The sequence below is a fragment of the Leptonychotes weddellii genome, chromosome 16 (assembly GCF_054177405.1).
Source record: "Leptonychotes weddellii isolate Sample4059 chromosome 16, ASM5417740v2, whole genome shotgun sequence".
Lineage (NCBI taxonomy): Eukaryota > Metazoa > Chordata > Mammalia > Carnivora > Phocidae > Leptonychotes > Leptonychotes weddellii.
This window is the reverse complement of record NC_138384.1, coordinates 35,956,020-35,981,514: the sequence shown is the minus strand read 5'-3', so window position 1 is coordinate 35,981,514 and position 25,495 is coordinate 35,956,020. Positions and strand designations below refer to the sequence as shown.

The 25,495-nt window shown below is 44.1% G+C and overlaps 1 protein-coding gene across 2 annotated transcripts in view; it reads right to left on the bottom strand.

Annotated features, from left to right (window-relative positions):
- Window positions 1-25,495, bottom strand: part of GPATCH1 (G-patch domain containing 1) — a 44,969-nt gene that overhangs the window by 1,103 nt on the left and 18,371 nt on the right. For both annotated transcript variants that reach the window (XM_081806681.1, XM_081806682.1), the window contains exons 9-19: window positions 23,854-23,933; window positions 20,744-20,948; window positions 18,348-18,644; window positions 16,990-17,168; window positions 16,596-16,723; window positions 15,452-15,588; window positions 14,732-14,898; window positions 7,993-8,209; window positions 6,485-6,592; window positions 4,342-4,439; window positions 2,882-3,030 (exon numbers count right to left, since the gene is read on the bottom strand). In XM_081806681.1, the coding sequence (XP_081662807.1) occupies window positions 2,882-3,030; window positions 4,342-4,439; window positions 6,485-6,592; window positions 7,993-8,209; window positions 14,732-14,898; window positions 15,452-15,588; window positions 16,596-16,723; window positions 16,990-17,168; window positions 18,348-18,644; window positions 20,744-20,948; window positions 23,854-23,933 (1,765 nt within the window). The remainder of the gene's footprint in view (window positions 1-2,881; window positions 3,031-4,341; window positions 4,440-6,484; window positions 6,593-7,992; window positions 8,210-14,731; window positions 14,899-15,451; window positions 15,589-16,595; window positions 16,724-16,989; window positions 17,169-18,347; window positions 18,645-20,743; window positions 20,949-23,853; window positions 23,934-25,495) is intronic.

Below are 25,495 nucleotides of genomic sequence, written 5' to 3'. Positions count from 1 at the left end.
GCAAGACAAACTGATAGAAACAGGAAGTAGACCGGTGTCTCGGGGGAAGGGGGTGGAGGCAGCCAACTGCGATTCCACCAGAACCAAACTGCACGGTCCCAGAAGAGAAGTACCAGGGCCCTTACCAAGAGTGACACTCCAAGCCAGGTGCTGGGAATGCAAACGAGCCCCGGTGGTCGTGAGCCTCCTGCCACCCCTCCTAGAAGATGGGTGCAGACAGGCAATGCACAGAGGGGAGCGAGACACAGAGGATGGAGGGCCCTCCAGGCTCCCAGGGGAGAACCTAGGAGCTTGGGGTGAGGAGCAGTGGGGACTACCTGTAGCAACCACAAGGGTCAGATAAATGCACTCCACACTTCTGCCCCTCCCTTCCTTGGAGAGAGATGCTCTCAGGGGTGTAAGAACCCCTCCAGCCCTCTTCCTAGGCAAGGATGTACATGCGTGTGCACGCAGGGAAACCCAAAGGCCTGAGGACAACATTTTAACATCAACAGCACCACCTGTATACACTGTTCTGCAGCCTTGGGTCTCCTGATGGTAAGTTTTAGATCCAATCAGTGCAGAGCTGTGTGCCCATGTTTTCCGACTGCTGCACGGTGCCCACAGCAAGCCCCTGCTCCGGCCCTCCCACCATGCCCTCCAAATGGGCACTGATGGGCTTCCCCTGCAGGAATGACTCATCAGATGGCCCCAAATGCTCAAGGGTGAGGGCCTCAGGTGTTGGTGAGGTTCCGTGGGCCTGGCCACGTGACCTAACTTCCCTGTCCCACCTATGAAGACGGGGGGGGCCCAGGTGTCTGCCTCACAGGGGTGCATGTGGATGATATGAGCCATGCCTGGGGTGTGCTCCTCCCCTGTCCCCCCCATCATACTGGTGTGCAGGAGGACAGGGAAACAGGAGTGGGCACAGCCACTTCAGGAGGCTCGGGATGAAACTGAAATGCTCATCTCCTTTGTATTTTTGAATCATGAAATCATGAGATGTATTGTCCATTCTGAAGAAGTAAATGGAAAAGAATAATGGGTGGCACTTGTATTTCCAGATGGCAAGATATGCTTACGAGGTCAGAGTAATTAAAACAGCGTGGACAGAACAGTACCAAATGGCTAAGAAACCAGAGAAGAGGAGCACCTGGGTGGCTCAGTGGGTTAAGTGTCTGCCTTCAGCTCAGGTCATGATCCTGGGGTCCTGGGATTGAGCCATGCATTGGGGTCCATGCTCAGTGGGGAGTCAGCTTCTCCCTCTCCCTCTGCTCCTCCCCCTGCTCATGCTCTCTCACGCTCTCTTTCTCAAAAAAATAAATAAATAAAAAGAAAGAAAGAAACCAGAGTGGAGAATGGAGGAGCAGGCCCGCACAGGGACTGAGGACACGACCAAGCTACTCTACCGTTAATGAGCTGGTTCGGCGCATAGGGCTGACATGGAGTGCTCACCCCCGCCTCTCCCCCTTCATCCTGAGCCCGCAGCTGGACTTCCCTTTCCCAGCCCTGTGGTGACCAGGCCATGCAGCAGTGAAGACCGTGATATCCAGGCAGGACCACAACCACCCCCAATGCCACCCTCCACCCATCCCCTCCTAGGAGGTCCGTGCACTGAAGCAGAACAAACTGGGGTCCTGAGTACCTTTCTTGGTTTTCTTTTCTTTTTTCTAATTAATTAATTTATTCATTTTAATTAATTTAAAATATTAATTTATTTTAAGTACTTGCTACACCCAATGTGGGGCTCAAACTCACAACCCTGAGATCAAGAGTCGCGTGCTCTACCGACTGAGCCAGCAGGGCAGTACCCTGGTTTTCTTTATGCTCCACTGTGGGGATGTGGGGAGCTTCATGGAGCTAGTTCACTCCCCTGACTAATACAACTAGCTATCCATTTGGAGAAAGGTAAGCTAGAGGCCTACCCCACTCTGTTCACAAAAAACAAAACCAAAAAATCCAAACAGATTAAACAAAAACAAAACTATAAAAGCAGAATAGCTCATAAACATATATAAACTCTTGGGTTAGGGAAGACCTTTAGGAGACAAAATTATAAAACATACCCCCCCCAACCATTGGTAAAACTGAGGGCATCAAAAATTAGAGCTTCTGTACAACAAAGATAATTAAAAGTCACATGATAGGTAACACACTAAAACACAAGGGATTCATATCCAGAATTATCCTTTTTTAATTCCTAAAAATCAGCAAAATACTACCTTACTTGACTGAAACAAGTAAAACAATGTAACAGAAAACAGAACACTGTGCAAAGAATGTGAGCAAGCTACTCAGAAGCGAGCACATGGGCAAAGGCTGTCCTCCAGCCACTCAACCTCATTACTAGTCCCAGAAATACAAATTAAAAGTGAGATGCCATTCTTCGAAGGCCCATCGTGCTGGCAAACATTTCTGAATTGTTTGTAATTGATGTAGTAACAAGGTAAAATGGATACAGACACTTCCGGAAATAATTTGGCAGTATTTCTTCATTCTACATGTTCATACTCCATAGATTTATGCTACATAAAATTGTATTATTTATTTTTAAAATGTGCAGCAACAAAACGTGTGTACATATGTTTGTGTGTGTGTATGTGTTTATGAGAAAGACTGAACAAAAAAGTCTTGAAAGTTACACATGAAGCTGACGGCAGAGGTTGCTAGAGAGAGAGGTTTGGGAAACTGCTCGAGGACCACTTGAAGCTTTATCTGTAAGGTTTGAATTTTCACAATGATAATATATTCACATATTACTTGTGTAAGTAAAAAGTGAACTTCTAAAAAGCCTAGTCAATATACAAATTTATCATTTCTGACATCTGCCTCTCAGCAACTACATCAAGATTCCAACAAGCCTCTGGAGGGTTTCTGAAAACCACCATGCCCCACTCCCTACCTTCTGAGCAGTTCCTGGGGTGACAGGTCTGCAGGCCCCTCTTCATCACTCTGGCTGTCGCTGCTGTCCGTATTCTCAGAACTACTACTCTTCTCTGATTTTTTATTCTTTTGCTTGCCTTTGTGTTTGTGCTTCCGGTGCTTCTTTTTCTGAAAAAGAATAGTGAGGCAAGGGTGGGTGTGGGGGGGCACAAATGGGTGTTTCCCTCCCTGATTCCTATGATGACAGGCTAAGGAGGCATTTGGTTGCTGGGGTCATTCAAAAACAAAGACAAAACACCTCATTTGGAATGAGCCTCCTATGGGACAGCCCAGGGCACACAGCTGTGCGCACTCTCCACCCCGCACACTCAGAACGGGTCCTCCAGCGCAGACACAGCAGAACCAGGCAGATGCGGGCAGCATGCCATCTTGCCACTTAGCCCCCATCTTATCCCAGGTGACCCCTGCCACCTCCCATGACCTCGATGGTCCATGTCATTAGGCGTATGTGATCAACTACCTATCAGGATGACAAGCACGGTGGAAAAGCACAACAAAGAAACGAGTAGAAGGTCAGAGAAGAGCAGATACATTGGTAAGAAACAAATGAATTTGGTTTTCAACCTGGCAGCACATTTCTTCCCCTGTCACCACAACAGAACTTTCATCATCTTCCAAGCTCAGGAATCCTTTCTGTCAGGTAGCCAATCATGGAGTTGTTTGTCATCCATTCCACCACTGCCCAGAGCACTCTGGGACCCAACACTCACATTAACCGAATTAAAAGCCTGTGCCATCGCTGGAAACACACGGATCACGGGATCAGGGGTATCAGGGTGGGAGCACACACTACTCCTTCAACTTTCCCTTACCTCAAGTAGCAAGCTATGGACCCAAATCTCTGTAATGATGACCACGTCGTGGAGAAAAAATGTTCAAAACAATATCTTCATCTAATATTGAATGAATAGCCAATTAATACTATTCTATTATTTAATATTCAACCATTACTCTAAAGTACTTCAATGTCCTTTTTGCCTACCTTTTTTTTTTTTTTTTTTTAAAGATTTTATTTATTTATTTGACAGAGAGAGACACAGCGAGAGCAGGAACACAAGCAGGGGGAGTGGGAGAGGGAGAAGCAGGCTTCCCGTGGAGCAGGGAGCCCGATGGGGGGCTCGATCCCAGGACCCTGGGATCATGACCTGAGCCGAAGGCAGGCGCTCAACAACTGAGCCCCCCCGGGTGCCCCCTTTTTTGCCTTTTTAATGTTCACAAAAGAACTGTTCTAAGTACAACTGAATAATTAAAATATTCTGTCTGAAAGTTCTTGAAAATTGAAGGCTTACATGAATGTCAACATTTCTGCCCAAGTGTGCAGAGGCCCACATGCCCCGAGGGGGGCGGGGCTTGTCTGCAGGACAGAAGCAGGGACACCAGAGCCTGCATCCGGTCCTGGGACACCCAGAAGGTACTCACCTTCTCTTTCCTCCGTCTGTGCTCCTTCTTGGTCTTGTGTTTTTCTTTGTTTTTTTTATGTTTCTCTTTGTGAGGTGCCTCAAGTGTCTGACGAACATCTGAAACGCAAACGTAATGCACACGTGAACTGCTGGGGAAAAGAAAGACTAAATTATTGAACTGGGAACGCGTTGACGTAGGTGGAATGTTTAACATTAGGGCAGAACTCCTGCCCTGCCTCACTGATAAACAAATGGATTAGCATGTCACCTGGTAGCTCTATATTTAGAAACTGCCAGAAACCTCAATACTCGACCTGTGTGATCCAACCAGTATCTTGCCACAGCCTTATTGGCTAGATGAGTCAGATGAAGATAAAAGTGGACCAGATTGCACAAGCCTTTTGCAATTTAATATCCTCGGGCAAGCTCAGAGACAGAGTCTGAACCTCAGCTGAGGTTGCCAGCAGGGGTTCATTGCTCTACTTCTCCAAGCCTCAGTCTCCCCATCTATGAATAGAGACAGTAAGACTCCCTGTTCTCTCAGGGACATAGAGGACTGGATGGAACCAGGCACGTGAATCCCATAGCCTAGAATCTGGCACATAAATGTCAACTCCTCCCTTTATGAAAGCACATTATATGTGAATTTGTCTTATAAACTGAAGCCCTAGAAAACTAGCATCAAAACAACACAATGTATGTTGTCATTAAAAATGACCAAACAAGTGGCATATGCCTGAATTCTCCACCTCCAAATGCTGAACAAAATGTTTTCGTAGGGCATTAATTTCCAGGTAACCAAATCAGCAAAAATTAACAACAGTAGAAGCAGGGTAGATCATCAGCTTTTTCCACCTAAGGGAGAGGTGTTTCAGAAGCATGGATATTTCCAAACCCAGGGAGCAGGTGCCTGTAACTCTCCAGTCCCATCGTTTGGTCAGGTATTTTAAAATCTGACCTCCCCAAACTTTTTTTTTTAATGCTCGTTTTTGAAAAACCATTTCCCCTTGATAACCCATAGACAAAATTAAGGCTATCAAAGATGGTCTGAGAAATGGGCATAAATAACTTAGCTTTTAGATGTTGAAACACTTATTTTAAGCTGAAGATCTGAATAACTAGAGCAAATCAGAAATACATTCACTGCAATTTTTCAAAACCTCACACTTTTTTTATCACCTCTTTGAAGACTGGCTTTACTAACTAAAACAATATTTATATGTGGGTGCTATAGGAAACTATAAAGTAAATAATAGAATTATGTCATCTATATACCTGGGCCAGGTTATCAGATGTTTGCTAACCTGGCCTTCAAGGAGAGGATAGGCCAGTCTAAACATTTTAACGAGATGTCAGTTTTAAGACGTTGTTGACTGATACTGGGGGAGGAGGATGGACTGTGTTTACTTCTGAAAGAACTACTTTTACTTTATTTGCTACATTAGCCAAACTATAAAAAAGTCTCTGAATACCTTTCTCCCTGCAATTCCTCACCCATCTCTGTGTCCTAGATTTTTACTTTTTTTTATTTCTCGAAGTGACATCTGAGACGCTCAGGACTCTAATGTACGTATCTGAGTGTTAGAAAGAAAAAAAGTTGCAAGGTCTCGGAGGCTATAAAGCAACAACTATCATTTAGGCACTCTGTGGAAGTGGTGAGATTCAAAATGGGGCTAAGAACAAATAAACCAGAAACAGATGTATATACAGTGAACCCTGAACAACACGAGTCTACACAGAGCCACTATGTGTGAATTTTTTTCAGTAAGCACAGTACTGTACATGTATTTTCTCTTCCTTGTGATTTTCTTAACAACATTGGCTTTTCTCTTTAGCTTACTTTACTGTAAGAATACAGTACATAATACATATAACATACATAAGAAGTGTTAACCAATTGTGTATGTGATGAGTAAGGAATCCGGTCCACAGTAGGCTATAGTAATTAAGTTTTGGGGGGAGTCAAAAGTTATATGCAGATTTTCGACTGTGCATGGTGTTGGCGCCCCTAAATCCTGCCTTGCTCAGGGTCAACTGTATGTATGTGGTTGGCCTCATGTTGGATTAGACAGGTAGAGGTGATAACATGGTTAGAGTTGTCACAGCTCAGGGGAGACACTGGTGCTGATACAAATGGGTGAACCAAGGAGCTCTCAACTCACTGGGGCAGAAGACGGGAGGCAGCCGTGGGCCGAAGGGTTCTCTTTCATCTATCTGCAGCTTTTGTATCGGGAAGGAAGGTGCGGGCTCCTGGGGTGCCGGCTCGCTAGCTGAAAAACACCAGGGTATTAATTCTATTTATATTAATAGTAAATAATATTATACTAATACTAATGTGTTTGATTCTTCAATTAATACCTGTTGCCACCAGATAATGCATGCTTTTCTTCACCACTTTGCTTAACTAGCTCACGCCAGGCGCTAAGGATACAGCAGTGAGCATGTAAACCTGACCTCCAACCTCGTGGACATCTGAGCTGGGAAGTCAGTCACACGGGCCACCTGCAACCAAGTGTACTAGGGGCTGCAACACAGGGTGTGTATAGCACGTGCTCGGGATCACCTCACTGAGACCTGAAGGGTTGAAAGATGTCCTCAAGGAAAGATATCCTCTGAGAAGAAGAAAAACTTACCAACGGGGATCTAAGACTATGTCCCAGCTCAGAAAGTTTAATTTCACTCTAAATAAATTATCAAAGAGGGGAAAAGCTGAATATAAACAAATTACCATATTCACAGTAATAATCTCATTTTTTAAACAGAGTAATATGTTTTCAGAGAGTGGAAAGAAAAATGCAAAAAGTATGGAAAAATATGCATCAAAGTATTAACAATGTTTATCTCAGGGAAGTGGGATTCCAAGGGACTTAAGCTTTCTACATTTCTGTATTTTTAAACTTTAACAATTCAAGTATATATCACTTTGAAATAAAAAATAAGTTGGGTGGCTTTTTTCCCCCCACAGAAATAGGAAATAGGCATTTGTGAATCACCTAAGACTAAACAATATTTTGTATCTCTTTGCAACTTTCTGGTTAAAGACACTAAAAATATTATACCCAAGTCCACCACAGACTGACAGGGATTACAGACCACCCAAAGGCTGAGATGGAAAATTCTGTCCACCCACCCAAGCATCTGAAAAGCCTCTGACCCTTGCAAGCGCCAAAGGGCCTCCTTTTCTGTGCCAAAACTCACGGCTCGGGGAAGAGCCCCTGTATTCCTCAGGACCAAATGCTGCCAATAATCCTAGCACCTCATCATCAACCAGGTCAAAAAAAAAAAATCTATTTTTTAAACAAAAATTTTACTAGTTTTAAATTCTTCTCAACTAGGGTAAGGAAAATCAATATTATCAAACACAGCTATCCTAAAAATACACCAGAAATTTATATCTGATGCCACAATTAAAAATGTAAAAGATTAAAACATCATTGCTTGCTAATTATCCTGGGTTAGAACTGCACACTAACGTGATGTGATGAGCACTGGGTGTTACACGCAACTGAGAAATTGCTGACGCTACTTCTGAGACTAATGATGTACTATACGTTGGCTAACTGAACTTAAATTAAAAAAAAAAAGAACTGCACACTAAACAAAGAAGCAGCTTCTCTATAGACACCCTCATTTTCTTCTTTAGATCCCCAAATCTAAAGTATCCATGTACCGCGTGCCACAGATGAGGTTTCCACCGAGTCAGTCTCTTGGGAGCTTTTGAAGTCAGCCTCCCCAGGACCTGCCTGATCATCCTCGCTGTCACCTTGCTCATCCTCAGAGGATGAGGACTTCTCATCAGATGAGCTGGCAAAGATGGCCTTAAATAAGTCCATGGATGGACGGCTGCCTTCTCCTTCAGGCTGTGAATCTGCACCTTTGCTTATATTCTGTATTAACAATGAAATAAGAGTCAGGAATGAAGAAGTAAAGGTGAGGGGAGCCAGACCTTCTAGAAAGACAAACAGAGACACACACACGTTTATGCTCAGGTACATGGGTTCCCCACCCACGAGCTGCCTAGCTAAACAATGACCGCTCACATGGCATTTATTTTTCTGATGTTTCTGATTCAACCACTGCAGAACGAGCCAACTGGTAGAAGCAGCCAAAGATTCTCCTGGAGATGGGTCATTCATCAGAATGGCAAAGGACCCACAAAAATGCAGTGGGAACTAGCACAGTGCCTCTGTCCTGTTTTCAAGAGTCTATTGAGCCTTCAGAGGGCCAAGATGAGAGGTTAATGAAGGCAGGCTACTCAGATAAAATGCTGCCGAGAAAACCGGGGCTCCGCACGGAGGGGAGGGCGCGGGGAGCATGTGGCTTCCACAGTCAAGGAACTTCCCTTTGCAACTACACATCGCTATTCCTACAAGAAGCCCAGCTGTGGACAATCAGATTCGCCAAACAGACAGGCAGTAACTTTGTACAAACTCAATTAAATAAACAAGGAGCAAAGGCATGAAGAAGACACGACTCCTCCCCACCAGCAGCTTCTCCCCAGACGGGCGTGGGGTAATCTGATGTGCCAAGTGCAAACAGCCGTGACGAGACAGAGAGCCCCGGGACTGGCCTCGATCAGAATCCACTCCGGTCCTTCCACTGTACCCCTGAAGAACCCAGGTCAGAGACACGAGGATGCACTCATGGTGCGAATTCGTGCCAAGGGGGTGGGTCTGGACTCTACCACTGGTTCTCCTCACTCTCAGCGGGATCACTCCCCATACCCTATCACCTCCAGTTTCTGGAGCAGAGTTACAAATACCCACAGGAGGAAAACTGGTACAAGACAGTGACATTTGTAGTTTTAAAGTAAACTCTCTTCACAGAAAAAAATTAAAGAAGAAAAGTACACCATTCCCTACTAAAAATAACTGGGGCACCTTGGAGAAAGGACTGATTCCAGAGCTGGGGTTGAATAAACACAAAGATACGCCCGGACATCACTGTGCCCAGAGAACAAAGACAAGCTTACAGAGTAAAAGGAACATCCCAAAAAAACACAGAAGCCAACCTCCTGAAGGAGCTCCAGCCAGCCAAACTAAGACCATTTGAACATTAAAATAAATAAGGATAGTACTGAGTTAGCCCTTAAATAAAACAGGAAACCATGGGTCCACAGTTTGATGAGGAACAAAATATGTATATATTTCAGAGCTCCTCGATACTCATTAAAATAATTAAGTATGGGGCACCTGGGTGGCTCAGTCTTTAAGCGTCTGCCTTCGGCTCAGGTCATGATCCCGGGGTCCTGGGATTGAGCCCCGCACTGGGCTCCCTGCTCCGCGGGAAGCCTGCTTCTCCCTCTCCCACTCCCCTGCTTGTGTTCCTGCTCTCGCTATCTCTCTGTCAAATAAATAAATAAAATCTTTAAAAAATAAATAAAAAAATAAAATAATTAAGTAAAAATTAGTAATTAACAAATAAAAGTACTTATTAAGTACAGAGGGCAAAAAAACTAACTTCACAACATAAAGACTGGCAGATACCACCTTACTCAAGTGACCAAAGTGAAACCAGCAACGGGACAAGTGGATGCCATGCACCGCCTGACAGCATGCAGTGCGAGCCCAGCCGTAGTAGCTCCCTGCCCAAAGGTCAGAACCTGAATCTAATCCTGAGGAAACATCAGAGAGGCCCAAACTGAGGACACTCTACAGAATACTGGCCTGTAATCTTTAAGCCTCAAGATCCTGAAAGACAGGAATTGTACCAGACTGAACGAGTCTAAAGGGGCTCTGATACTAAATGCAATGAGTGACCCCGAGCTGCATTTTCTGCCATAAAGGTCATTATTAGGACAACTGGTGGAACTTGAATGGGTCCAAGGATTAGACACAGCAGGAATGCATCAGTGCTGATTCCCAGACCTTGATGGATGTACTTCGTTTCTACAGGGGAACACCCTTCCTTGAAGGAAACACAGCAGAGCCGGGCACCTGGTTGGCAATTTATGCTCAAGTGGTTCAGGGAACAAAAGTATCTAAATTATATTTAAACTTCTGCCACTGCTTCAGAATTGTTCAAAATTATACAAGAAGGAGTCTGCCTTCAGCTCAGGTCATGATCTCAGGATTCTGGGATCCAGCTGTTCAGCAGCGAGTCTGCTGTTGCTTCTCCCTCTGCCGCTTCCCCCGCTCCTGCTCTCTCTCTCAAATAAATAAATAAAATCTTTTTAAAAAATTATACAAGAAGTCAGGAGAGAGAGGCTGACAGGGAAGCACAGGAACTCATGGCAACAATTCCCCAGAAAAGTCATGAATCTGATGTCTTTACGGCAAACCACAGATATCAGCATCACATGCACAGGCCGCAACTGAATGGCAACTGGCCCATATCCGTGTTCACAGACACTTCTGGCCATTCACACTATGCCAACTCAGAAAAAGTTTTCAAAGAAAGAAATTAAATAACCCAGAGAATGGAAGCAAGATTCCTAAGGTCACCTGGCTAATAAGTGAAAAAGCAAGAACTAAGACTTTTTCCAGGCAAAATTATCTAAATACTATCTCAACATGATTTCTGGGAAAATCTAGAAGTCTTCCTAACCCAATGACCATAGCACAGAGCCAGAATCCCTGAGTAAGGTTTTATGCCATTTAAAAAATAACAGTGGAGGGGCGCCTGGGTGGCTCAGTCATTAAGCGTCTGCCTTCGGCTTAGGTCATGATCCCAGGGTCCTGGGATCGAGTTCCACGTCGGGCTCCCCGCTCAGCGGGAAGCCCGTTTCTCCCTCTCCCACTCCCCCTGCTTGTGTTCCCTCTCTCACTCTCTCTGTCAAATAATAAATAAATAAAAATCTTCAAAAAAAATAAATAAATAAAAAATAACAGTAGAAACCTCATGGAGAGGTTCCAAATCCATGGTGGCAGCAGCTGCCAGGCTTTGACGGATGGGAACCCTTTTCTCTGACCAGAGAAGCTGTGATCTCAACAATCTGAGGCAAATCCTACTGCTTTTTCCCCCTTCTTGCCCTCTTGCCACCTGACTCCAGCCACAGATAAAGTCATAGGAAGTGCAACCCAGAGCAGGGAAACTAAGTGCCAGCCTTCTGAATGGAGGGTGTGACAGGGAGCCTGAAAGTCAGACAGCATCAGGAAGATCATGAGGAGGAGCTCAAGAGAGTGATCCTATAGAACGTTTGTGAGCTCCTGGCTCATCTCTGAGCTGTGCAAGGGTAAATCTGACTCTAAAAGGCAAACCAAAGGTTTTGATAACAGATCTAGGGGATTAACTACCAGCCAGGTCCCAGACCAGCCACTGGGAAGTACACCCGCAGGAAAGATCTGAATAGCACTATAAAGACTCTGAAAACTGGAATGACATTTGAACTCAGGTGGGCTGGAACGGGGATGTAGCCTGAACCTAATTAGGTCTGCTGTCTGCTAAAACAAAACAAAACAAAACTTCCCCATTCTCCCTGTAATTTAAACAACACCTAAGGTCTCATAACATAATATCCAAAATGTCGAGGATGTAATCCAAAATTACTTGGTATACAACCAACCAGGAAAAACTCAACTTGCAAAAGACAACCAATAGATACTAACCCCAAATGACAAAAGTGTTAGAATTATGTGGCAGACTTTAAAGCCACTATTACGTGGTTCAAGAATAAGGTTAAACAGATGGAAAGATAAAAGGGTCTCAGCAAAGAAATAAAAGATATAAAGATGAACCAAATGAGAACTTTAGAAATGAAAAATACAATCACCAAAATAAGAAATTCGCTGGATGGGTTCTCTAGCAGAATGGAGATGACAGAAGAGTCAGTGAACTTGATGACAGATCAATAGAAATTATCTGATTTGAACAGAGAGGGAAAACAGATTAAAAGAGAATTGCAGGACAATATCAAAAGGTCTAACGTTTATGTCACCAGAGTCCCAGGAGAGGTGTGAGAGTGTGGAGCAGAAAATATATTTGAAAAAATAATGGCTGAAAATGTCCCAGATTTGGTGAAAGACAAGATTCAGGAAGCTCAGCAAACCCCAAACAAAAGAACCTCAAAGAAATCCACACTCAGACACATCATAGTCAAACAGGAAAAAACCAAAGATGAAGTGAAAATCTTGAGATCAGCCAGAGGAAAAGTCACATCATCCTAAGGAAAGGAACGACAAGCTGAACCACTAGATTTCTTATCGGCAATCAGGAAGGCCAGAGGAAAGTGGCACAACATTCTTAAAAGGGCTAAAAGGAAACACCTGTTGACCCAGAATTCTATATCCAGCAAAAACATCCTTCAAGAATGAAGATAAAACATGAACATTCTCAGATGAAGGAAAAATTAAGAGAAGAACTTGTTGCACCTGCTCTAAAAGAAATGCTCAATACAGGGAGTTCCTCAAACAGAGGAACTGATAGGAGAGAAAGCTGTTACCATTGCAACAGCAATGGTAAATATCTAAGTAAATAAAACGAATTATCAGCTCATCAGTTCTTTAAACAAGTATAACAACTGAAAGCAAAAATTAAAAAACTCTTATGAGGTTTTTAGTGTGTGTGCACGTAATACATAAGGCGACATTATAAAGCCAGTAGAGTGAAGGGACCTAGAGAGAGGTAAAGATTCCACATTCCTCTTAGAATGGTACAATATCAATTCTAAGTAAACTGTGAAAAACTAAACATGTATATTGTAGAGCAATCATTAAAAAAATAGAGTTAAAAATGTAATAGATAAATTAAAAATAGTATACTGGTAATTATTCAAGTAATACAAAACAAAGTAAGAAAGGAGAAAGAGAGCAACAAAAAAAGAGTGGGAACAGACAGGAAACAAAACTGTAGACCTAAATCCAAATATATCAACAAATTACATTAAATGCTAATGGCTAAAACACACAAAGTAAAACATACAGATTATCTAAATGTATTATTAAAAAAGGACACACAATGACATACTTTTTATCAAAAATCCACTTTAAACACAATGAAATAAATAGGCTAAAAGTAAAAAGATGAAAAAATACATACTGTGCAAATTGCCAGAAATAAAGAGTAATATTACCTAATGATAAAAGGTTTGATTCAGCAAAAAGATAAAACAATACTAAATGTGTATGCACCAAACAAGAGTTTCAAAATACACAAAGCAAGCACTTTGGTATAAAGTTTGGCAGTTTCTTACAAAGTTAAACCTACATGTATATATTACCCAGCAATCCCACTATTGGGTATTTACCCTAGAGAAATGAAAACTTATATTCACACAAAACTCTGCACATGAATGTCATTAGCAGCTTTATTTATGAGAGCCAAAAGCCGGAAACAACCATACGTCCTTTAAAGGGTGAATGACCAACAAACTGTGGCTCACCCACACAACAAAATATTATTTAGCAATAAAAAGGAATGAACTATTGATAATACATTACTGATGAATCTCACAGGTTTGATACTGAGTGGAAGAACCCAGTCTCAAAAAGTTATATATGTATATTATCTGATTCCATTTATATATATTTTGGAAAGAACAAAACTATAGAGACAAAGAATAAATCAATGATTGGTAGGCCTTTGCAGGAGGCAAGGGTATGAGAGCAGGAGGGAGTTTTTGGGGGTGATAGTACCATCTTGCATCCTCATTGTGGTGGTGGTTCCACAAATCTTTTTTTTTTTTTTTTTGAGATTTTTATTTATTTATTTGACAGAGAGAGAGAGCACAGAAGCAGGGGGAGCGGCAGGCAAAGGGAGAGGGAGAAGCAGGCTCCCCGCTGAGCAGAGAGCTCAATGCGGGGCTCAATCCCAGGACCCTGGGATCATGACCTGAGCCAAAGGCAGACGCTTTACCGACTGAGCCACCCAGGCGCCCCTCCACAAATCTATGTATGTATAAAAACTCACTGAACTATACCTTTTAATGCATGTTCATTTAAAAATGAGGCTATTATAAATAAAACTAACTTTTTATTAAATTCAAGTTTTAACTATTAAAGCAGTAATTCTTTAAAAACACAGTGTATATTTTGTTTATATTCTCCACAAAAGAAAACACATTGAATTTTATTTCAATGGTTGTTGCTAAGTAAAAGCCATTCCTGGCAGAGAAGTTTATAATCTTTCCTCATGATCAAACATATGATTGAAACTCTTGTAATACAGAGCAGGTGTTGGTAACTACAGCCTATGGGCGAAATCCAACCCACTGTCTGCTTTGTAAATAAAATTTTATTGGAACATAGATGAACCCAATTTTTTTCATATTGCCTATGATTTCTTTCACATTCAACAGCAGAGTTGAGTGGTTGTGACAGACACTATATGGCCCACAAAGCCTAATATATTTAATATCTGGCCCTTCACAGAAAGTTTGTGGACCCCTCCTATCAAGTGATGACAAAGCACCATCATAGAGAAGGACAAATGCCATAGTCAGCCTGCAAAGAGAACCTGGGAGCCCCAGATACCTTATTTGAGAGTGATTCCGTCACATGCTCTTCCTCTTTGATTACTAATGGACTGGACTCTTGTTTAGGTGGACCAACTTTTGATCTAGCCAAACTTAAAAATTCACTAATGGAATCTTCTTTCTTTTCTTGTTTAGATGTATCCCATCTGGATGGCTTTCTTGATTCTGAAAGGTAGGACACAGACATAATATCAGAACTGGCAAGCAAAAGGCAAGCTCTCCACTATGGCTCTTTAATTCATTCCAGAACATCAGCAAACCTACTATGGGCCAGGCACGATGTAAGGTGTTGGGAATGTGGCAGATGCTGAGGCAGAGTCCCGACCCCAAACAGTAGACATCTGGACTCTTACAACATGAGCTAATGTATTCACATGAACAAGTCTCTTAATGGAGGGAGAGCTTGCACTGTGTGTACCCTTAAGACTTTATTCTGGGGGCGCCTGGGTGGCTCAGTTGGTTAAGCCACTGCCTTCGGCTCAGGTCATGATCCTGGAGTCCCCGGATCGAGTCCCACATCGGGCTCCCTGCTTAGCAGGGAGCCTGCTTCTCCCTCTGACCCTCTCCCCTCTCATGCTCTCTCTCTCTATGTCATTCTCTCTCTCAAATAAATAAATAAAATCTTTAAAAAAAAAAAAAAAGACTTTATTTCTGTTTTCCCCATGGGTTAGGGGTTGAGACCATGGTCAGCACATGGACCCGAGGAAGCCCCACTCACTGTCGGGACCTTGGTGCTGTGGTACTTTTTCACTCGATGCTTGAGTTGGAGGCAAGGATGCTGTCTCTGGGAGCGTCAGAAAGTTGAAGACTGAGTATTTGTCACGTTTTACTCTTGGTAAGCCAACCAAAGTTGAACTGTGGGTTGAAAAGAAAACATATATGTGTAATTTTAATAATTCGTGTTATTAGATAACATCTCGTGTTTTTCACCACTAGCTCTTCTACTTGCTAAGAGGTCCCTGAGGGTAATTTTGCTTCTCAAAGCAGTTTAAGAATTTGGAATGGCTGACTTTAGAGCCCATGAGGTTTTTCCTATCATAGTTAAGATCTAGAATTTAAATTTGAAAATGTATTTCTAGGGTGCCTGGGTGGCTCAGTCAGTTAGGTGTCCGACTCTTGATCTCAGTTCAGTTCTTGATCTCAGGGCTGTGAGTTCAAGCCCCATGTTAGGCTCCGTGGAGCCTACTTAAAAAGAAAAAGAGGGGTGCCTGGGTGGCTCAGTCGGTTAAGCGGCTGCCTTCAGCTCAGGTCATGATCCCAGGGTCCTGGGATCAAGCCCCGCATCGGGCTCCCTGCTCGGCGGGAAGCCTGCTTCTCCCTCTCCCACTCCCCCCTGCTTGTGTTCCCTCTCTCGCTGTCTCTCTCTCTGTCAAATAAATAAATAAATAAATAAAATCTTCATTTAAAAAAAAAAAAGAAAAAGAGAATGTATTTCCATTAAGGAAAAGTTCCACTGCTAAAAATATACCTAAATTTTCTGACAAAACCTCTGATTCAACTATATATGCTTTTTTGTAGTGTTTATAATTAAATAAGTGTCAAACTTTTATAAAGAATTAGCATAAGTAACATTTTAAATGTAAACTATACGTGCATTGTTAAAAAAGCAGCAAATTAGACGAGCATTAAGTTTTTGTTACTTGACATATCTGAGTTTCGTATCTTCGATATGGAATAAAGTTTGCTTCCTGGATGTTTGCTTATTTTTTTAGTAACAAATCAATGGAAGTTAAACCTGCAACTCTAAGCATTTACAAGTAAATTCATCTAGAAAAAGGGAATTTACATGAGTAGCTGAGAGGGAAAGATAGCTTTAATACGGGAAAGTGAGTACTGATGTAAGGGCAGATTTATCCACTTACTCTGGATAAGGGTCAGGGACATTAAACCTCTTACATAGAAGCTTGTCAGGGTGCCACTCAAATGTGTCTCGGGTGAGCTTCCCGAACATCTTCATCTTCACAGCTGACTGCTTGTCATTGACATCGTTCTGGGAAAAGACATTTATTCTCTTTCATCAAGTGGTCACACCATTGACCTGACTGCTCTTCCACTGAAAAGTTTTCAAGCAATCGTCCAAAATTACAAAACAGCTGTTATGCTGCAACATTTTTTGCTAAACTATATCGGAAGCTAAAAGCATAAAATCATTTCTTATTCTATAATACTGTGTCTATGGTGATCATTCCATTGAGGGACCTAAAATATTTGTTTTAATTTTAAAATTCATCAGATAGGGACATGGTGGCGACAGACCTCTTGGTCTCGAGGGACTTCCACCTGATCTGAATCGTCCTCCTCCTTGGCATGTGTGAATCTGGAGGACAAGGTTGAATGGGAAGACACATAGAGTAGAGCTGCCCGAGCAAACTCATCCCGCTCACGGCCTCGCTCCCACTCTGTCATGCTGGGGTCCAGACAACGTTCCAGGGCATCTACAGTACAAGGAAAAACAAATTGCTTCACTCTTAGGAAAAACATAGGGCTTAAAGGAGAATATCAAGTGGGTCCCACTGTATCCCTATAGATTTTACCAGAGAGGACGCCAATCCTTACCCTGGTTTCTAAGAGCATGGTGGGGAGTACTTGTCAGGTAATAGTGCTCTCCCCCTCAGCATGATTCTTTTATTGAATTCTGTCTACCTCACAGAACAGAGAAAAACATTTTGCTTGTTAAATCTTCGAAACCAGGAACTTGCTACCACTCCTGAATAGTGATAAGTTCATCCCAACTATATTCCTAGTTTTGGCAAAAAAAACACTCCTTTCTCTAACTTTTTTTAAACTCAACAAATAAACATCAGTGGGTGGGTTCTTAGTAGGGAGTGAAGTCACAATAGACCGCCCTCTGCTTTTGAAAACTGATGCCTCAGGGGCGCCTGGGTGGCTCAGTCAGTTAAGTGTCTGCCTTTGGCTCAGGTTATGATCTCAGGGTCCTGGGATGGAGCCCCAAGGCGGGCTCCCTGCTCAGCAGGGAGTGTGCTTCTCTCCCTCTCTCCCTCTGCCCCTCCCCACCGTTTGTCCTTTCTCTCTCTCAAATAAATAAATAAAATCTTAAAAAAAAAAGAAAAGAAAACCAATGCTTCAGATTTGCTGTCGACTCTCACAACCACTACCGTGAATGACACCAATCCCCCTCCTCAGTCTGCCCAAATTTACTCCATAGACTAGAGAGTGATTTTTCCCCTTTTAATGGTTCAAAGCCAACCACCTTTTTAAATCAAATTTTAGACCATGATTTAGGGCTGGTTTATTAGGATTTTAAGATAAAGTGGGAGATGACCTTGTTCTCTTGGTGTGAAATAGAACACTTACAGAAGGCAAGCATTTGCAAATAGTAAACGGTCTGTGGTTTAGCATTAGCCACCACCAAGGCGTGTTCTCTCTACTTACAACAGCTATCTTTGGGACCTGAGATATGGAGAAACACAAGCTACTTGTTCTTACTTTCTAAGGTCAAGAGCCAGGGACTACAATCTTTGCACTGTTTGCAGCCGGACAAAGCAAAACACTGGCAGAGTGGGATGCTTCAAATCCAAATCTGGGACTAGGGCCAGAAGAGCGAGAGTGCTTCCCTCCAGCTGAGAGGTGGGAGACCCAGGCCTAGCACCCACCTTTCTGACCCCGTTTCATATTTACTAAAAACTCTTCATATCGTTTTTGCTTTTCTGGATCTTTTGCAAAAGGTTTGAAGTTGCTGGCTCTCGTGGGGGCTGTCCCACCACTCAGTGCCACGCGCCACGAGCAGTGCCCGACGTCTGAGGAGGAGGGCTGGGCTCTGCTGCTGGAGGCATTCTGGGCCAGACTCCTGGCCTTGAGTTGAGCTGCTTTCAGGTCAGTTGCCTGCTTCATTTCTTTGATCCTCTCTTTATCTTTTTGGGACAGAAACTCTAACACTGAAGTAGCCGAACCTAAATAAAAACAATAACAGGAAGAGATGAGAAGTATCCTAAGACAACTATATTGACATTTCTGTGGTGCATATGCATTCAATATCACAAATGTATGTCGCTGGAGCATGTCACACTTAGATTTTCCATCTGTATTTGTAACAGCCCTGTGAACTAGACAGTGATGAAATAACAAGACTCGTGCTTTACAGCGGGCAGAAGTGCAGGCCAAAACGCGGATGTTTATCGGGGCAGTGAGTGGTCCTAGAATGAGGGAGCTGACATCCCCGGCTCGGGACCCCCAGCCTGAGGGGCCACCACCCGACAGTCCTGCCCGGCACAAGCCCCGGCTCAGAGCCAGCTGCCCCTGCAGCGTTCACTCCTGTCACAGCACCCCCAGGGCACTGGCCTGGGCCGTGAGGACACCGCAGACAAGGCCCCGCTCTCACTAGCTAGGGGCACGGGCTTTAGAGAAGCCCAAAGTCAAGCCCCGAGGACGGCTACGAGAGGAGGACCGTAAAGGAAACAGGGTGACACCACCGAAGGAGACTGACAGACGAGGGCTGGGAGTGGGGTGTGGAGAATCACTAGCACGTGGTGGGGGAGGGGGGCAGGGAAAGCCTGGAAGCTCCCTCCAAAGAGATCGTAGTTGTGGTGAGTTGAGTAAAAGGAGCCAAAGTGTGAGGGAAGAGCAGAGGCAGAGGAGACAGTGAATGTCAAGGCCCCAGCAGCCAGCACGTCGTGGTGGGTGGGGTCAGAGGGCAGAAAGCAGGATCACAAGGCTGCAGTGCAGGGGGTTACGGGAGAGTGGGATAAGACATGGCCTGAAAAGGAGTCAGGGCTGGATCACGCACCCTGTGGGGGAGTCTGGATTTGTCTTCAGTGTGAGAAGGACTGGAGTGTTTTAAGAGGGGCAGTGATATGATTTGGTTCATCAGCAGAGAGGACAGCGGGAAAGTAAGGAGGCCAATAAAGAGGCCCCACAATGGTCCAGGTGAGGGAGGATGGGCGCTTACTCCCAGCTGGAAGCAGTGGAAACACAGGATGGGGTCCCCAGGGTGTTGGGGGCAGCGCTGAGAGGACTCGCTGATGGACCTGGAGCGGGGGAAGGAATTAGGATTCCTACATTCTGGTCTAAGCAGTGGGTCACTGACAACGGGAAAACCGGGGGAAGAGCAAGTCTGGAATAGGAAGTGGGGAACCACAACTTCTGCTGTGGTCTATTATATTTGAGATACCTATCAGGCTCCCAACTGCCAAGTCCAAGGTCACCTCTCACTGCGGGTCTTTCTGCACCAACCTACAAGAGATTCTCCACACTTGTCCACGCTTTCAGATGCACTTGCTCCTTTTAGCTACAGTACCCTTTTCCCTGAGAAAAAAAATCACACTTTCCCAGGCTCTGTAGGGACAGGGAAAGCACCGTGTCCTGGTCTGCACCACATTCCTGGCAATTATTCCAAGTCTGAAAACTGCTGAACTTAAGACCAGGGTTGTGATTTCAATGGCACAACCCAAACTTATGTTAGAAGACAACAAGTCTTAAAAAGTATGGGATATGGGCGCCTGGGTGTCTCAGTCGTTAAGCGTCTGCCTTCGGCTCAGGTCATGATCCTGGGGTCCTGGGATCGAGTCCTACATCGGGCTCCCTGCTCGGCAGGAAGCCTGCCTCTCCCTCTCCCACTCCCCCTGCTTGTGTTCCTGCTCTAGCTATCTCTCTCTCCGTCAAATAAATAAATAAAATCTTTAAAAAAAAAAAAAAGTATGAGATATGGGGGCACCGGGGTGGCTCAGTCGGTTAAGCGTCTGCCTTCGGCTCAGGTCATGATCCCAGGATCGAGTCCCACATCAGACTCCTTGCTCAGCACGGAGCCTACTTCTCCCTCTCCCTCTGTCTGCTGCTCCCCCTGCTTGTGCTCTCTCTAATAAATAAATAAAAAATCTTAAAAAAAAAAAAAAGGGATCCATACACTGCTATGTGTGCCATTCACAATACACAATTTTGTGTGGGAGTACTAAACCACCTAAAAGGTGTCATTGAGAAAACAACTGTCCATTTTGACTTTGGTAACTCCAATTATTATAAACGTAACGTTCTTAATCTTCTTCATGGCACCTACCTTGAACAGGTGTTTCTCCCAGCAACTCCCCCCGTTTGGAGGCATTCAGTTGGTGTCTACTGTGTGTCCCTGGGTCAGGCACTGACTTTCCAGCTGACTCGGACAATACCTGGAGTAAGCGGGAGTTCTCTGAGGTTGCAGCTACCACAGGTCTGAAGTAATGCACCGGTCGATAGTCTCTTGGCAATTCAGGTGGTGGGTAAGTCTTAAAAAAAAAAAAAAAAAAACCTCAGAAAAGACAGGCTGTGAGATGACCATGTTTGACTTAACCAAGAAAACCGTATCCCGTGAGTGTTGTTAACCCTGCCCTCGCCAGGCCAGCCTCCAGCAGGGAGGTCGCACTGGGCACAGCCCCTCCAGGTGTCCAGCCAACAACCATTCTGGATCTGGAGGGCCACCGGGACCACACATTTTTAATATTACCCCTGCCCACTTCTACAGAGAGATGCGAATACGCGTATTTTATGTGATAAGAAAGATGGCAATAGTTAACACAACGTACTGGCTCACACACACAACTGGCCTACTGAAAATCAGAACATTTAGAAAAGTATGATTCGAGACTTAGAAAAAAAAAGTAGTAACTCTAAATAAGTTGCTTTTAAATTCAGAATTCTTTTTCTGGTTACGTTTCAGTTCCAAATTAGAGCTTTGGGACTTATTTTTTTATCTGAGGTAGTTTTTTTTTTTTTTAAAGATTTTATTTATTTATTTCAGAGAGAGAGAATGAGAGAGAGCACATGAGAGGGGGGAGGGGCAGAGGGAGAAGCAGACTCCCTGCCGAGCAGGGAGCCCGATGCGGGACTCAATCCCGGGACTCCAGGATCATGACCTGAGCCGAAAGCAGTCGCTTAACCAACTGAGCCACCCAGGCGCCCTATCTGAGGTAGTTTTAATTCAAACGCTGACCGGACTGAAATTGAAATATATTTGAGGAATTCAGGCACTGACGATGACAAAACAGAAAAGTATTAGGTACTTTTAAATTACTGTGCTAGGGGCACCTCGGTGGCTCAGTCGTTGAGCGTCTGCCTTCGGCTCAGGTCACGATCCCAGCGTCCTGGGATCTAGCCCCGCATCGGGCTCCCTGCTCCGCGGGGAGCCTGCTTCTCCCTCTCCCACTCCCCCTGCTTGTGTTCCCTCTCTCGCTGTGTCTCTCTCTGTCAAATAAATAAATAAAATTTTTAAATTACTGTGCTAAACGGTCTCCCTTGCTCTGAGTCTAACAAACATGTATTTATGGACAGTCTTATATAAGCCATTTTCTAGAGTCTTCAGCTACCTGAAACCCTGACTGAGCTCCGCAACCAGGGCCACCCTGAATGCTCTCTGGCTGTGGTTCTGGGGCCCGGCTGCACACGGGGCTCCCCTGAGGGTTTAACGACACTGATGCCCGCGTCCCACCGCACACAGCTGGTGCCAGGTGGGGTCCCCAGGTGGCTGAGACGCGCAGCCGCAGTAAGCACCCAGCACCGTGACAGCCCATGAAGAGAGCTGGCATCACTGCCAGGAGGTCTCATTTCTTTCTCATCTCAGCTTGACCACCTTCTCTAAACGCGTGGGCTCCCAGGTCAGCTGGCAAACCCTCCTTTACGGCCACGACACAAAAATCCAGAGGACACGGCAGCAAAGGGGGGGTGAGCAGCCATGACTCTTCTTAATACACTCCAGTGGACTCAGGCATTTCCCTCCCTCTGCGAAATCACTGTTCTGTTTGGCGTCTGGATGCAGAGCCTGGGTTTTTGGCCACACGTGTACAAAACTGGCCTGTGTGTGAAAGGCTAGGGAACACAGCCCTCCTCTAAGTCGCTCCGCCCAAAGCACTACTCCAGCAAACAGCGCCCCAATGCCTGTCACCCGGGTCACGGCCCTCGGCCCCGCTAGAGTGAGGCCCCGCTAGAGTGAATTCGTGCTTCTGGCGCCCCTGTTGGGGGAGGGCTGTTCTTGGGGGCCAGGACTTAGTCCTACTAAGCCCTGGAGGGAGGGAGTCCTTGAGCCCTGAGACAAGTGAGTACTTCCCAGCCTCTTTTCTGCTCTCCCTTCAGACACATAAAAAACCCCCATTCTCCTTTGACGTTACTTGACATTTCTGGTTAATAACAGCGCCTTATGATGTGCCCAATGCTGTTCTGAATATGTTCTGCTCGCTGTTCCAACACACTATCACAACTAAACAAATCAAAGCTACTGTAACCCCGAATGTTTTTTAGGCTGCACTGCCCCTGACCTCCCCTGTTCTGAGGGACCACAGGCCAAGCCACAGAGGTACTTAACAAATATTTGCTGAATACAGAAACAAAGAGCAAATTAAAGTATGGAACCATCTAAAACGGGATGCCAACAAGGCAAATAGCCAGGAGCCCCACCTGAGCCACCAGCACCTGTAACCCAGTGACGCCTGCCTGTGAGCACGTGGCTCTGATGGGTGGCTAGAGTACCACTTGGCCTAAGCTGTACAACGATCTCACAAAAACAGGACTCTCTGGAAATGCATGCGGAGCTCTCCATGGGGCTTGACCTACAGGCACGTGGCCTCCCTCCCTTCTGTTTGCCCAGGCAAGGAATCCAGGGAACCCTGTCCACACCAGCCAACACTCTTCATGGCGTTCAGAAGGAAGCAGGACAGGGGCGTTTTATGACTTCTTGAAATTTTCTACGTTTCCTTAAGTTACACTGCCCTTGGAATTTTATCAATTCCATTTCCCACCCCACCCCCAGTTTCTAATGTAATTCTTTTTTTAATGGAAATAACCACTTACTTGGAGCTTGGATTTAAAAGATTAGCGATTAAAATATGCAAACAATGAATCATGGAACGCTACATCAAAAACTAATGATGTACTGTATGGTGACTAACATAACATAATAAAATTTTTAAAAAATTAATAAAAGATAAGCAATTAGGTATTTTGGATACATTGTGATTACCGACTGACATTTCTAATGCAAAATATGTTTACCTGGACAATCACTAGTAATTATACTGTTGCTTTTTGAAAACAGAATTTACTTAATTTTCAATTGTTAATATAATAATTCAGATTACATAGCAGCAAAGATTTTAAGTACTAAACCAGTAAAATAAAGAAATAAATAAATGCTTTCCTTACTTTCTTAGAAGATAAAGGTTTAGAAGCCAAGGAAAATCCATCCAAAATTTTGCCAATGTATCGAAGATCTTTCTCTGATTCTATAAAATGATGTCATTGATTAACTTCAGAAGCAAAGATTAGAATAAGACAAAAGACGTCAGTTTTTTATCTCCAAGAACATAAATACTACAAATCACACATGATTATCTCACAGAGATAGCAGTGAAGAGGAGGGAAGAATGGTACGTAAAGCCCTCACACCTCTGTTGACTCAGTGACTGGCAGCCTGGCCCACAGCACTCTCAGCTGATTAGGTTGCCCCGGATGTGAGGCTATGGATCTCCCAGACGAGTACCTCAATACTGTTTTTAGAAAAAGTATCTTAGGTCCTAAGCTAAGCCTAGGGGCACCAAAGAATAGACTCTGTGGAGTAAAAGATCTCAAGAAACACCATCAAGAGGACAAGTATGGTTAAAAATAAAATCATAACCATGAGAAAGTCATTTCTAAAACCAGGTGAAGAACCAGGGGGGGACTAACCCCCCAATTTCCTTAGCAACAATCCAAATAAAGCAGAGAAGACAACATAACCAGGTCAGCCAGTAATCTAATCTCAGTTCACATTAAAAGGTACTTTTGTTTTTTTTCCCCAAACGAAATTCTAACGAGATAAAGATCACTAAAGATCACTCAGGAAACAGAATGACCAATGCCCTCTTGACTTGGAGCCAGGGATCAGCCATTGGTTGTGGAAACAACCTAATGGACAGGGCTCTTTGATTCTCAAGGATTTCCTGAGCATAGTGGTTATGTCAAAAATCCATATGCAGCGTTGCCTGGGTGGCTCAGTCAGTTACTAACGTCTGCCTTCGGCTCAGGTCATGATCCTGGGGTCCTGGGATCAAGCCCCACATCGGGTTCCCTGCTGAGCAGGGAGCCTGCTTCTCCCTCTCCCTCTGCTGCTCCCCCTGCTTGTGCTCTGTGTCAAATAAATAAAATCTTCAAAAAAAATCCATATGCACAAAATGCATTTTCTGTAGCCATAAGCTCCTTCTGCATGACCACCATGAGCACGTACACAAGCTGGCTATCTGGTCCTGAAGTAGACATGGCCACCCATGGTGCAGGTGGGACTGAAGTCTGCAGCCACTTATAATGCAGCCCAGCCCTATAACTCTCCTTCCCCCCTCAAAAGCATTCTTTGCACTTCAACTCATGTTGAACTTTTGTATCAGCTTCTGAAGTTCCTAATATTCTGTGGGGTAATTTGGGATTAACTTTCACACTCTTGGCACCCCTATGTTTATAGCAGCATTATTTACAAGAGCCAAATTATGGAAGCAGCCCAAGTGTCCACTGATAGATGAATGGATAAAGAAGATGTGGTATATGTACACAATTGAATATCACTCAGCCATCAAAAAGAATGAAATCCTGCCATTTGCAATGACATGGATACAGCTAGAAGAGCATAATGCTAAGCAAAATAAGTCAGTCAAAGACAAATACCATATGATTTCACTCACATGTGGAATTTAAGAAACCAAAGAAATAAGCAAAGGGAAAAAAGAGGGAAAGAGACAAACCAAGAAACAGACTCTTTTTTTTTTTTTTTTGAAGATTTTATGTATTTATTTGACACAGAGAGAGAGACAGCAAG